We start from the raw sequence: 14146 nt of genomic DNA, 5'->3' as shown, positions 1-14146 counted from the left end.
ATATATATACAGTAGGACTCCTATTAAGGGGAAACCTTGGGACCAAAAAAGGGGTACCCTTATTCAGGTGACACTAACCAAAAACGTGAAATTATCCCCTTAATAGGGTTTTTGACATGTTTTCATATAACGATGACATACAATTATTCATAATTTAATTTTTATCGATATAATTAGTTACAGTAAAATTATAGCTAATTTATAGCAATAATTTTCAAGGCAAATACAATACATTTATATTATGAAATCAGCAAAAAAGTAATTAAAACAACTGTAGTTTTATATGTTCCCAATATTGTTTCATGATGCAAATGTTAATTAATGAATTAAAATGTAAAGTGCACGAAAAACGAATAAAAAGAAACCCCAATGGTTAAGGATCAAGATTGGTTTATACGAGGTAGTACATGCAGAATGCCTTACCGATACTCATTCTAAGGATTTAAGGAGAAAATTCTGGTATATTGCTCAAATTTCAAAATTCAATTTTCAAGTTCAATTTATTCAGTAAAGCAGTTAGCCTACAATAACTTAAAAATAATAGAACAATTTCATTAAAAAGGATAAGTTATTCATACATATATCAGAATAATTAAAATAAAAACCAAGAAAAAATTGGACAAATCTCAAAATACAAAATTCAATCAAATCAATAAGATTAAGAGGCGAGAACAGAACACCACTTAAACAGATACAAGCAAAACAACAAACCATGAAAATACTTAAACACACAAAACTACTACCAAACAAGGACTTTTACTTGGTTCAAAATTCTTTTTTGCAAATTCAGTTAAAATATTATTATTATTATTATTATTATTATTATTATTATTATTATTATTATTATTATTATTATTATTATTATTATTGTTATTATTATTATTGTTATTATTATTACTATTATTACTATTATTATTACTACTATTATTATTATTATTATTATTGTTATTATTATTATTACTATTATTATTATTATTATTATTATTACTACTATTATTATTATTATTATTATTATTATTATTATTATTATTATTATTACGTCTAACAAAAGCTCGACCTTGACAAACAGCAGTAGAAAGGTGATAAAAGTTCCTTAATAAGTTGTTCTAAATGTGCCAGTATTTAAAGTTTAGTGAATTTTTCTTATTTTGAGACTGTTGTATTTGTTGTAATACAATAGAAAAATAATAAGTGTCCCTTTAATAGTGGTTATTTGAACATTTGACTAGAGTTTGACTATTAGCAAATTCTAAATAATAAATTAAGATATTTAATCAAAACCACAATTTACCAAAGATGAAGGTACTAAAAACACAAGTTTTCATTAGAGTAAAATGGAAGTGCTGTTCAAAATTTCATGGTTTAGTGTGGTTTAAATATAACGTTACATCCTAGGCATCCTACTTTAATTTTAACTAGGGCATGTGACCACAAAAGGTGCTAGTACTATTTTTTATGTGAATTGTTTAGGTTATTATTGCTATTTAAACCCGGGAACGTTTTATAGGGCTACGGCATGAGCTAGGCCTATCTATAGGTGAAGATATAGTCCCAGGATAAATATGATGTAGGGATGTTCTGGCCTGGATGTATAGAACATTTTGTATTGTCAATTTTCAGTCAATTCGAATAAGTGACTAATAAAGTTCTCAATACTAATATTATAATAAATATGCGTTATAAGGAAATGGCAAACAACATGTTATTTAAGTCATTTCGCCAAGGAAAGCCTACGCCAATCATATAGCATACAAGGAATGAGCGCAATTCTAAGTTTAACGAACTTAGAAATCTCCATGGATGACAACCTATTTATTGTATTTGTAAAATTGTGAATAGTTTATATTCTATTAAGGCAAAACATACATTATTTCCTGATTTCCTGGATTAAAATCTATTGCGGCCGAAATGGTTGGCGGCCGAAACGGATGACATTCATAAATACTACCTAGCTAGGCCTAAGTCCTAGTCTTGGCCCTAGAAAGAGTCCCTAGTAGTAGTACTACTACTACTACTAACTATACACTAGAGTAGGCCTAGGCTAGCTAGGTTGTGCCATATTCTAGACCATACTACTCCCTTGCAGGAGTAAGTCGTGCTGCGTTTAGCTCCTGACCAATTTAAGCATGAATGCAAATTTAGCAATGGCGAAACCCCAAAAACCCACTATACGAGGAGTGAAGCCACTTTCTTCACATACAAAGAACGAAGCCTCCGGTCGTTCTGATGAAAGCCCAGCCTTAAGCTACGTTCATATCAAGGCCTGAAAAACAAATCGTGAAATGGGTTCAGTGGTAGAGAATAGGACCGTTCACATCAAATTCGTACGATTTCTAATCCGGACTCCGGATCCGGACTGATGGGTCTGAGAGCCATTTGTATCCTGAAATCGTACTTTTTTTTTCTTGGATCAATCAGCAACAAGCTTGGTTGGTTCGAACCAATCGAACGCATACGTACTTAACACGAACAACCGTGTTCCTTGCGCGATGTGAACGTAGCGTTCAAAAAACGTAGCTTGATGTGAACGTAGCTTTAACCCAAGAACATTTTGAACCTTTTCTACGTTTGTCTCTGAAGTCTTTAGTTAAAGAACAACGAGAAATGAAAAATGATTTTAAAGAGGCTATTGAATTTAATCCTAAACGTATTTCTATACTTGAAAATAAGGATCAGCAAACGTACATAGAAGTAAAGGAATTAAATACGGATGTTGAGGTACTCAAATCCCAGATTGTTAAACTATACGATGGTCTAAACAAGTCTGAGCGGTTATCCAGAATAAATATTGGAATTGTTGGCATCGACCAAGTTCTGAAGGAAAACTGCATTTTCTCGAAATACTTTGAGTTCCATTTACCACATCAGATCGAGCTTGCACACCGTGGTGACGAAGGATTTAACGGTAAGCCACCGCATATATTGATTAGATTTGTGTCATATACCGACAAGTTGCCGAGACTGTAAAAAATGATCAGGCTTACATACTAGATGATCTTACTAACGCAGATTTGTCCGTGAAAAGAAAGTGGAAAGAAGAAGTTAAGGCTCTCTACAAGAAAGGCACGAAACTACGATTTTCAGCCGGAAAAAATGCGTTTGGCAAATGGAGTTGTCTGTGTATTTAATTAGATTGGCAAGTAACGGAACAGATTAGGACATTTAATTATAAGAAACTTATAACCATCTCTGCATTTTGAATGCCATCATTACATACATTCCACCACCATGATTTGTTAACTAATGATTCAACTGCATTGCATTTAACTACTCACAACACAGGAGATGCTGGTACGGTATTATATTATTAGTATTTATATATTACCAGCGTTTCTTGTTTTATTTATAAACATTTTGATGGATCATAGATTATTATTATTATTGAAAATGTTTACTTTTACAAAACTAAATAAAATTTCTTCCCATATCTTATTCATTGGTAATCTGGTATTTTTGACAAATTGTATCTTTTTAAGTTATTTTTGCTTACATCTTAAGATACTCACAATGAACTGTTTTTTATGCTATAAATTACTGAATCATAATCATATTAGCTGTTCAAGTTGCAAAAACGTATCTCATTTCAACTGCTGGAATGACGATAACTAAATTTACTGAGATTGTTTAGGTACTTTATATCCGTTTAAATTTATTATAGATGATAATGAATATATACATGAACTCAGATATTTTTTCTCATGATCACAAGATTAATCTTAATAGACTACAATCTTTAAATAACACAATAATTAAGACAATTCTATGCACCTAGTAAACAATGGTGAATGTAACTATGACTTAATTGATACTTTTAATTTAAAAATTACAAACATTTCTTCATCTTTTAGCATTTTCAGCATCAATATCAGCAGCCTTATCAACCATTTTAATGATGTTATTGAATTTTTAAATACCTTGAATCACAAATTTGCAGCTATTTGCTTTAGTATAACTTCCTTTAATGATAAAAAAAAAAACCCGATTTTTCTTTTTATAATATTGGAGGATACTCCCTTTTTGATTCTTAAAGATCTGACAGGGCAGGAGGCGGATTTGCCATATATCTGGACAAGTCTTCAATACACTCTTCGTTATCACCTCTCTACTATTATTTCACCAAATTTTGAATCTGTTTTCATTGAAGTCAAGGCTGAACCCAAGGATATTATTTCAGGTGTTGTATATCGGTTACCTGATCATGAATCATCTTTAGTTAATTTTAATAACAACATATTTCTCCTTTAAACATCATTGACAAGGAGTGCAGAGTATAGTATTCTATTGCAGGAGATTTTAATATTGATTTGTTTAAGTGTAATACTCATAAACAATCATCCGAATGTTTATATAATGTGTTTAAATTTAATTTCTGTCCTCTTCACATAGACCTACCCATATTAGAACTAGAACCGCTATCTTTATTGACAATATTTTCACTAATAATATTCAAGTTAAAAATAACCTGGAATCTTGTACTCTGATATATCCGATCATATTCCTGTTCATTCTATCACAAATTTTAATAATTCATATTGTTGTTCTTTATGAAATATATTCTGGTCTTATTGATATATATGGCCATATATATCAATATATAAAAAAGGCCATCAGCAATAATAACTTCACGGCTAGTATGTTGCTTTATCTGAGCAAGGCCTTTGATACTATTATAATTGACCATGTTGTCTGTTACCTTGGCAACATACAACAATATATTTCTATCAAATCTTACAATTCATATCTTTCTAAAATAATATGTGGTGTCCCACAAGGATCAATACTTGGCCCCTTAATATTTTTAATTTATGTTAATAATCTTCCCAACTCTTTTTCTTTATTAAATTTTGTTCTCTTGATGATATAAATATCTTTTATTCAAATCATAATATAGCTAATCTTTACCAAATTATTAATACAGAGCTAATTAAGGTATCTGAATGGTTTAAATTAAACAAACTTTCTCTGAACATATCTAAAACCAATTTTATTCTTTTTAAATTACAAAATAAAAAATAATTTATTATCTATAAAAATTAATAACAACATTTTTAATCAATTTAATGAAACTAAATTTCTTGGCATAACCTTAGACTCTAATTTACCATGGTAACCTGATTGGTAACAAGTTGTTCAGGAACTAGAAGATATAATAACATAGTTGCCAGAGTTAGCAGAATTCTGCTTTTTAGCAGAATTTTGACCGTCTTAGCATTTAGCATTATTCTTAGAAGAAATTGACCAATTTTAGCAGAATTTTGGTAAAATTATAATTATAATTGTTTTTCCTCTCTCCTGTAAAATGAAACCGTCCAGAATCCCAATTTTCCTCCAATTATTAAAAAATAATAGACCTATGCAAAATAATTCCAAGTCCGCCTTATGTATTTGGGCCCGATGAGGGCGGGTTGATATCTGAATCATATTAAATAGCGCCGTCTTCGGGCCTCCGTAGATTAGAACTTTTTACCAAAGAGTATAAAACCGTCAATGAAGGTCACTCTTACTTGGGCAGGTCATACATGATTTGCCTCTAGGCATGGTAGAATTCTGGAAGATGGTTGCTCATAATAAAAGCTACCATGAGCTTGTACAGTTTGTTGCGTTCCTCTTTGCCCTACCTCAGAGCACTGCAACTGCTGAGAGAACATTCTCTCTGATGGGTCTGAATAAGACCAAGCTAAGAACCCGACTAGAAGTTTTAACAGCAGAGGCAATTCTTCATCAGGCATCCCAGTTCTTTGAAACATTCAGCTGCAACAGGGCAATGGAGGAGCTTCACAGGAATGCTTTCAAAAACTATAAGACAAAATACAATGACGAAATACAAAGACAATTGGCCTCCACTGCTTCTAGAATAACTAGCCCATGAATGGGTATGTGCTGACAACGCAACATGATTGACATGGGCACTACATTGTTTCTTGTACATAACAGTACAAATCCATACCTTTACAGTATTCTTGTATTTTACATCATACCACCCAAACATCACTTACTTATATGTGTTGTAAACCTGTTGCAGCATTATATTTGAGCATTTGTATGTAATTGTGATATATCTTCTAGATATATACCTTAAAGCCCCAGTATAATTTTGGTAATGATAGAACATTTTTTACCAATCTTTTAAAAACTGCAGTATTCTCATTCCAGACACAGGAAAATAAAATCAAACACACCTCTAAAGTCACTGTTAATGCAAACTGTCAGTCAGCAATGAATAATTACTAGTAACTAGCTACAGGGTTGCCAGATAGTTGACAGGCTTCACGGCCAAACACACGCCATCTCACGGCAAATTTGACCAAACTTTTCGATATCGGCCAAAATACAAAAATTACAAGAAAATCAACTGTCATTTGTTTGAAATTGAAGAAATTAAAATGATATACACAGAACAATGTTAATCTTTCACTATTTTATAAATACTCTCTATAATTAAATGCCAAGCTACATCATATTATTAAATAATGTTCTATAATTAGTTGCTAGTATGGAGGCCTATTTAAAGTCATATTATTAAGGTAGATCTAAATTTGAATTAAATGTATTGAATAACGTACATTGTAGTCGATCTATGGGCTTGCTATCGAATCTTCAATGACAAATCTGTGGCTCTTTTAAATTAGAATGAAAGTTACATTAGTAAGGTAACACAAACCGGTGTTAAAACAAATCTATGAAAACTTTAATATTACTTTTAACTTTAAAACTCTCTAAATGCGCCTCTGAATGTTATTGTTGTAGTAAATGTCGCTATCAGAAATCTCATCTTCATGATTCTCATAATACAACCTCCAGAGTAAATTCGAAGAAGTCTCAGCAACAATTGAATGGCACTAAGGTAAGTAAGTATATAGGAATAATGGCATAACAATATCAATAAGGTAATCATAAGAATGAGTTAAAAATTTTACTATATAGGCATATGATTATACTAGCTGTGATGCATAAGGTCGCCAAATACCTGTTGCGACGACGCCGAAAAAACTATTGAAAAATGTAAGTATACCTATCAATTGATTGACACAATTTTTTAAATTAATCTTCTTCTCTAGGAATCATTGTGACGGGTCAACTTATTGCCAATAATTGATATTTTGAGAGCTAAAACATTAACAGATATTTATCGACTATTAATAGTGAATGACAATCAGAGTTGTTGGGAAACCAAACCGTCGCCGCTGCTCAAATCCGCCTCCACAGCTGGAACTAACAAATTTGCTTTTAGTTAATAGGATTTGTAATGAAAATTGTTTATTGAAACTATTGAATGACAAATTTGTAAGGTTTGATTTAACCTCAGGGTTTACTAATTTCTTTATAAAAACCTACCTTGTTCATCCCCGATAGTATGGTCATAAAATGGTCCCATGCTGGCGACGAAACGGTTGTGGAGATTCCATTGATAAGTATCAGTATTTCCAGCCTTCTCAAGACGGAATCCCTCCTCAAATGTGCAATTGAATTCTACAAGAAATTAAAAATCAGTTTCACTTATGCAATTAATATTTTTCTTTTCGGAGACTCCAGAGGGAAAAAATTATTATGTTGTACAACTGATGTTACTAAGACACAAAAAGCATATTTAATGAGATACAGATTTTTAAATATTTACGAAAGGCTGGGGGGAGGGGGAAAGTTCGACCCATTTTTTAAATATTAAAAAATCTGTATCTCATTAGCCAATTCTGAGGTTTTTGTCGAATATACATTATATAGCTAAGAAAACTCAGCAATTCGTACAAATGGAGCCTGGCTTTTTGAAGAGTCTACAAAACGAAAAAATATAAATACCATATGTAATGCTACATGGTCCGTTGTTAATTTCAATATCATCAATGGCAAGAAATCCAATGTAGCCTTCATCTCCCTGGGCTTTAAATAATATCTATAAAACAAAGTAACTCAATTAGGCCTAATATTTTTCCTTAACTTTTCTTTCAGATGTAACATAAATATAGATTTTATTAAACTTTCAAAATATAGGTGTAGAATAGACAAATACAAACATCAAAACAGCACAACAAGCTGAAAAAAAAAACAACCATCAACATGGAGACACAACAGGACAGAAACAGTACGTCCAAAATAATATATAAAAAACCCCAACCAACCAAGTAACATTAAGTACAAACAAAGAAGAAAATGCACGCACATATGAACTTGTCTAAGTAAGAGATGATTTCGTTTTTGGGTAAATGTTTACAGAAATCTTCAATCAATCTAGATCTTCAATCATCTTTTTACACATATATAATGCTCTTCCATACTATAAATTGGCTTACGCTTGGTGCAAATGAGGCTCTCAAAAAACTTACTACAAAACCTACCATAAATAGGCATAAAGTACAAGTGCTATTAGATTGTAATATCTAAGGAGTAGTTTCACAGTGTGAGTGACCAGACCTCGAAATGAGGCCATAAAATATACAACAAAACATAAATTCAGAACAATTGTTAATCATATTATTAGTAGTTGTTTTGGGAGGAGTTTTAGGCGGCTGGCCATCAGATTGAAAGTGCTCAAAACATTTTTTTCGTAACCATCATTTATTACAAGCTGCCAACTAGGTGAATTCTCATCACCAGCTGCTGCCTTACACTGAATTGGCTGTTGCCATGCTGAATTTTGGATTTAAGTGCAAATTTGACCAAAAAAGGCAAATTTTACATGTTTTCACCTATATCGTATTTTAAAGCTAGTCGTCCACCACTAGAAGATTCAATTGAAATACATTTGATATTATGGTTGTTGTGTTACCCAAAATCTAGCAAAAAAAAATTTTATAACTTTTTTAGCTACATTTAATAATAATGTTTTATTAAATAAATACGAAAAATAATAAGCAACTAAACGTCTGATACTTTTTAAAAACTTACCATACAAAAAACTTAATAAAAAAAAAAAGACATTTGATAGATAATAACAACATTTGATAGATAATGTTAATAGCTTGTGTATGAATACCAAATATATTCAATTTGAATCTTTTAGTAACATACCAGCCTTAAAATACTATTTTGGATTTTAAAAAAGTGTAGAATTTTAAATTTGTTGCGGGAAATAAGATTTGACATACTATAACAACAAAATACAAAATAAAAAATTGTATGAACTTTTTATAGGTGTTCTATTTTGTATATGGTCAGTTTTTTTTTATATAAAGTGTCAGATGAAAAGGGTTTTCTTTTATTATATAAATTCGTAGCTTTGGGCAAAAATTATATGACGTACCGAAAGAGGGTAGAAGCACTAGAATGGCAGCGTACATGAATAGGTTGATTTGACAGTCAGGCCAAATTTTGAATTTGTATCACTTACATGCAGAATTTATAGTCCACTATAAACTAACTTTGTCGGCATTGCCTTGAATAGTCTGTTCTGCTTTGACAGAACTTGCCTTTTTGTTTTAAAGCTTTTAAAGAAAAGTAATATACGAGAATAACTTCATATATTTTTCAACTTAGGTGTGAAATGGACTCAATACGCCAAAACGCATCGAAAACCCGTATCACGCACGGTATTGACGCCACACTACACAAAGACTGTGACGTAGTACGCGAATTTCATCCATACGCATACGGATACGGAGTTTGCCCAAACTGTCTAATAACCAATAAAGCGTATGTACGGCTTAATAAGGCGTACGTACGCGTTAATAAGTTGTACGTATAGGGAAAAATGCACCATGTCCCTTAAACAGCTTCGTAATAAACACCCTCTACAGTTTAATCCAAAAAGGAAAACAAAAAAGAAAAAAGTGAAACAAATTTAAAAAAGGAAAACAAAAAGGAAAAAAGTGAAAAAAATTTAAAAAAGGAAAACAAAAAAGAAAAACATTCGTACAAGTACACTGAACAGATTTGCATTAAACGTTTCAATCAACTAATTAATTACTAATACATCCCACCTTGTGTTCCATAAAGTAATTCTGCCATTATTAATTGATATACACTGTTCCGCCAGTTTTTCCTATTGTAACCAAAATATTAATAACTACAAAGTTTCTGGGCGTAAATTCCCTTAATATGAATGAAGGGTTGCTCAATCTCCTTGCCATACAAATTACAGCTCCCACTGACGTCTCAGTCGAGAAATACGGGTAGCTGAAATTTTTCTTGCAAATTTCACTACAAAACCATATCCAAATTTCACGTTCCACTTTTGACCCTGAGTTGTGCTTCGCACTCGCCGCTGAGGGCGGCGTTCCGGGAACCCTGCGTCAGCTTTTATTATGTCGACTTGTCAAGATAATCGATCTCGCAATGACAACATACAATTTTTAGTATGTCGACTTGTCAAGATAAGCTATCTCGCCATGACAACATACAATTTTTACTATGTCGACTTGTCAAGATAATATATCTCGCCATGACAACATACAATTTTTATTATGTCGACTTGTCAAGATAACCTATCTTGCCATGACAACATACGACTTATATTATGTCGACTTGTCAAGATAATCTATCTCGCCATGACAACATACAATATGTATTATGTCGACTTGTCAGTATAATCTATCTCGCCATGAAAACATACAATTTTTACTATGACGACTTGTCATAGTAATGGCACTTAGGTGCTTCCATGGAATTGATAATAAAATACGCGACCACTTGGTAACAAAAGTTTGGCAGAAGTTTTTTTAGATCCAGCTGTAGGGGGCGTCCCATTGATTGTATTCCCACCATGCATTTCGGTGGAACACTTTTTTTGTGTGTGGAGAACTCTATCTTGTATTTCTAGTATCTTTGCATTTATTAATATCCTACAGCCTATCTGCACAATGATTAACAGAATTTCTCCAGACACAGGCACCTCAGTATTATCATCTTTATTTTAAAAAGTGTAATAGAGGGCGCCATTCTAATACCCTTTCTATGGAACGCCAGCCAGGTCACTTATAATGTAAAATATACGTAATAATACGTGAAATAATTATATATATATATATATATATATATATATATACATATGTAAATATAAACATTGTTACGATAAAAATCATACAGAGTATATATATATGTTGACTTGCTTTTAAAAATTCTATAATATTCTCGGTTATTTTGTTTTCTACCTTATAATTATCATATGGTGTAAAATATACTTCTGCTTCTCTCCAAACGTTGAATTGAGTTGTGGTATGTTCGTTCCAAATTAAACGTCCTAGTTCGTTCTCTGAATTAACCAAAAATACAAGTATTTGTCCAGAGTCTTCACCCTTCACGCAATACCAAAACATCAAACATAGTTTGTCGCCAGTTTCCGATGTCAGAATTTCAGTGCTAAAGTCGGCAGTTTCATGTAGCAACAAGTTATCGGCCTTTAGATACGCATATTTACCTGTGTATTTTTTTTAATGAACATAAAGAGAGTTATTGAAAATACAAAACAACTGATTACACAGAGAGTCTTCCAACATAACATACAGCATAAAAAGTTTTTTAAACACGCCTTTACAACAATCTCAACATTAAAAAACCTTCTACAAAAATTCTGAAAATTGCAGAAGCGTGAGCTAATTGGTCACATAACAAGCAAAACACTTTTTAAAGATTCTGAATATTTCATTCTTTATACATATGTATGGCCAAGTCATCGTAGTATCGTCCGCAAGCAGCACAGGTGAAAAAAAATCAAATTTCTTTTTATGTCTGGCATAAGTGGCCCACGTTCCTGCTGTATACAATAAATGACACAGGGTGAGTACAATTTGAGTACTGCCGTACTCATATTTTTTAACTATTTATTTTTCCGTACACGCCTAGACGTGGTATTAAATGATTTAAAAATGTTTTCGTATACCAAAGTTGTTAGATCCTTGACAAGTTCCAATGTACAATATCGACTATAGTTGTAGTACTAGATGCGTGATTTTAATTAATTAATTAACTTTTTTTCCCTTTTGCGGGGATTTTACCCACTTTAATTTAATTTCTTCGAGTTTTTTTTTCAATTGATTTCATCTGGAAAATTACTGAGTTTCAATATTTAAAAGTAAAAAAAAAACATATTTATATATATATATATATATGTAACACAAACCATAATTTCTATATACGGTAGCATAATAATAATAATAATATTAATAATAATATATATATTAACATAACATATATTATATATATATATATCTGTCTCTTATACACATCTATTACAGCTCCCACTGACGTCTCAGTCGAGAAATACGGGTAGCTGAAATTTTTCTTGCAAATTTCACTACAAAACCATATCCAAATTTCACGTTCCACTTTTGACCCTGAGTTGTGCTTCGCACTCGCCGCTGAGGGCGGCGTTCCGGGAACCCTGCGTCAGCTTTTATTATGTCGACTTGTCAAGATAATCGATCTCGCAATGACAACATACAATTTTTAGTATGTCGACTTGTCAAGATAAGCTATCTCGCCATGACAACATACAATTTTTACTATGTCGACTTGTCAAGATAATATATCTCGCCATGACAACATACAATTTTTATTATGTCGACTTGTCAAGATAACCTATCTTGCCATGACAACATACGACTTATATTATGTCGACTTGTCAAGATAATCTATCTCGCCATGACAACATACAATATGTATTATGTCGACTTGTCAGTATAATCTATCTCGCCATGAAAACATACAATTTTTACTATGACGACTTGTCATAGTAATGGCACTTAGGTGCTTCCATGGAATTGATAATAAAATACGCGACCACTTGGTAACAAAAGTTTGGCAGAAGTTTTTTTAGATCCAGCTGTAGGGGGCGTCCCATTGATTGTATTCCCACCATGCATTTCGGTGGAACACTTTTTTTGTGTGTGGAGAACTCTATCTTGTATTTCTAGTATCTTTGCATTTATTAATATCCTACAGCCTATCTGCACAATGATTAACAGAATTTCTCCAGACACAGGCACCTCAGTATTATCATCTTTATTTTAAAAAGTGTAATAGAGGGCGCCATTCTAATACCCTTTCTATGGAACGCCAGCCAGGTCACTTATAATGTAAAATATACGTAATAATACGTGAAATAAATATATATATATATATATATATATATATAATGTATACATATACATATACGCATATATACATATGCACACATCACTGCTGTGATGCCATTAATATATTTTAATACCTGCATTTATCATTTTTATTCTTTATTTTTTTTCTCATCATCAACAATTTGATGTACTGTAGGCATACTAGTTTTTATATAAGGTAGTATAATAATAATTATCCATAATGTTTACACACACAAACACATTATATATATATATATATATATATATATATATATATATAGTACATATATACAGACATATATATATATATATATATACATATTGAAATTGAAATATATCAATAACAATAATTCATGAAATAAAAAACAATAATCAATCAAGCAATCAGTTCATCAAACCACAGTCGGCTTGTGAATAAATAAAAACATTTGTTTCTACAGTATAGTCGTTTATAAAGTTGCATGTAGTTTAAACACTTTACAATAACAATATTGCTAGAGTACCGTAATCTTACCTAATAATTGTTTTGTTTATTCAGTGTGTATAGGCCTATCAATCCATCTTTGCCTATTTTTATCATCTGAATTCTTCCTTCAATACAAATTGAATTTGCAAAATAAGATCCATGGGTCTGTTGTTACTAGGTATAACCAGTTTGTATAAATTGTATAAGCTGCTTTTGCAATTAATTCATTAGTAATGTTGTTTTGTTTTGCTATACCTAATACAACATTTTTGAAAGTAATATTAATCTTTTTTTTAAATATAGATGCAACATTACTCCAATACTTTCCTAGACTCTGCACGTCATTAACATGTGTTCTTCGTCAACAATCATTGCACAATGTACACACAATGATGAATCATCTAATTTCCATAGATATAACCTTTTCTTAATTGGTAAAATTCAATGTAGTAATTTGAAGTTAAATTCGGCTATCTTTGGAGTCTTTATCCCAAAACTTGTTTTGTCTATACTGTTTCCCAATCGATGTTATTGCCTGTAAATACCCCATTCCATTTATCTATACATTTTGGTTTTATTTGAAATAAATATGCGTGGTTTATAGTTAACACTTACTTTTTCTTTTTCTTTCTTATCCTCCTCGTTTTCATTC

General features: G+C 31.5%; 1 protein-coding gene across 1 annotated transcript in view; it reads right to left on the bottom strand.

Moving 5' to 3' along the window:
• The window catches only part of LOC117116805 (MAM and LDL-receptor class A domain-containing protein 1-like), a 35684-nt gene extending 24232 nt beyond the window's left edge, over window positions 1-11452 (bottom strand). The window contains exons 1-3 of the mRNA XM_033260899.1: window positions 11085-11452; window positions 7798-7891; window positions 7336-7470 (exon numbers count right to left, since the gene is read on the bottom strand). Of these exons, the coding sequence (XP_033116790.1) occupies window positions 7336-7470; window positions 7798-7891; window positions 11085-11249 (394 nt within the window). The 5' untranslated portion in view covers window positions 11250-11452. The remainder of the gene's footprint in view (window positions 1-7335; window positions 7471-7797; window positions 7892-11084) is intronic.
• Between the last annotated feature and the right edge of the window lie 2694 nt (window positions 11453-14146).

Source organism: Anneissia japonica, unplaced genomic scaffold (genome assembly GCF_011630105.1).
Source record: "Anneissia japonica isolate Jap-2015-1 unplaced genomic scaffold, ASM1163010v1 scaffold287740_len772037_cov194, whole genome shotgun sequence".
NCBI lineage: Eukaryota > Metazoa > Echinodermata > Crinoidea > Comatulida > Comatulidae > Anneissia > Anneissia japonica.
This window is presented reverse-complemented; position numbering and strand designations above follow the sequence as displayed.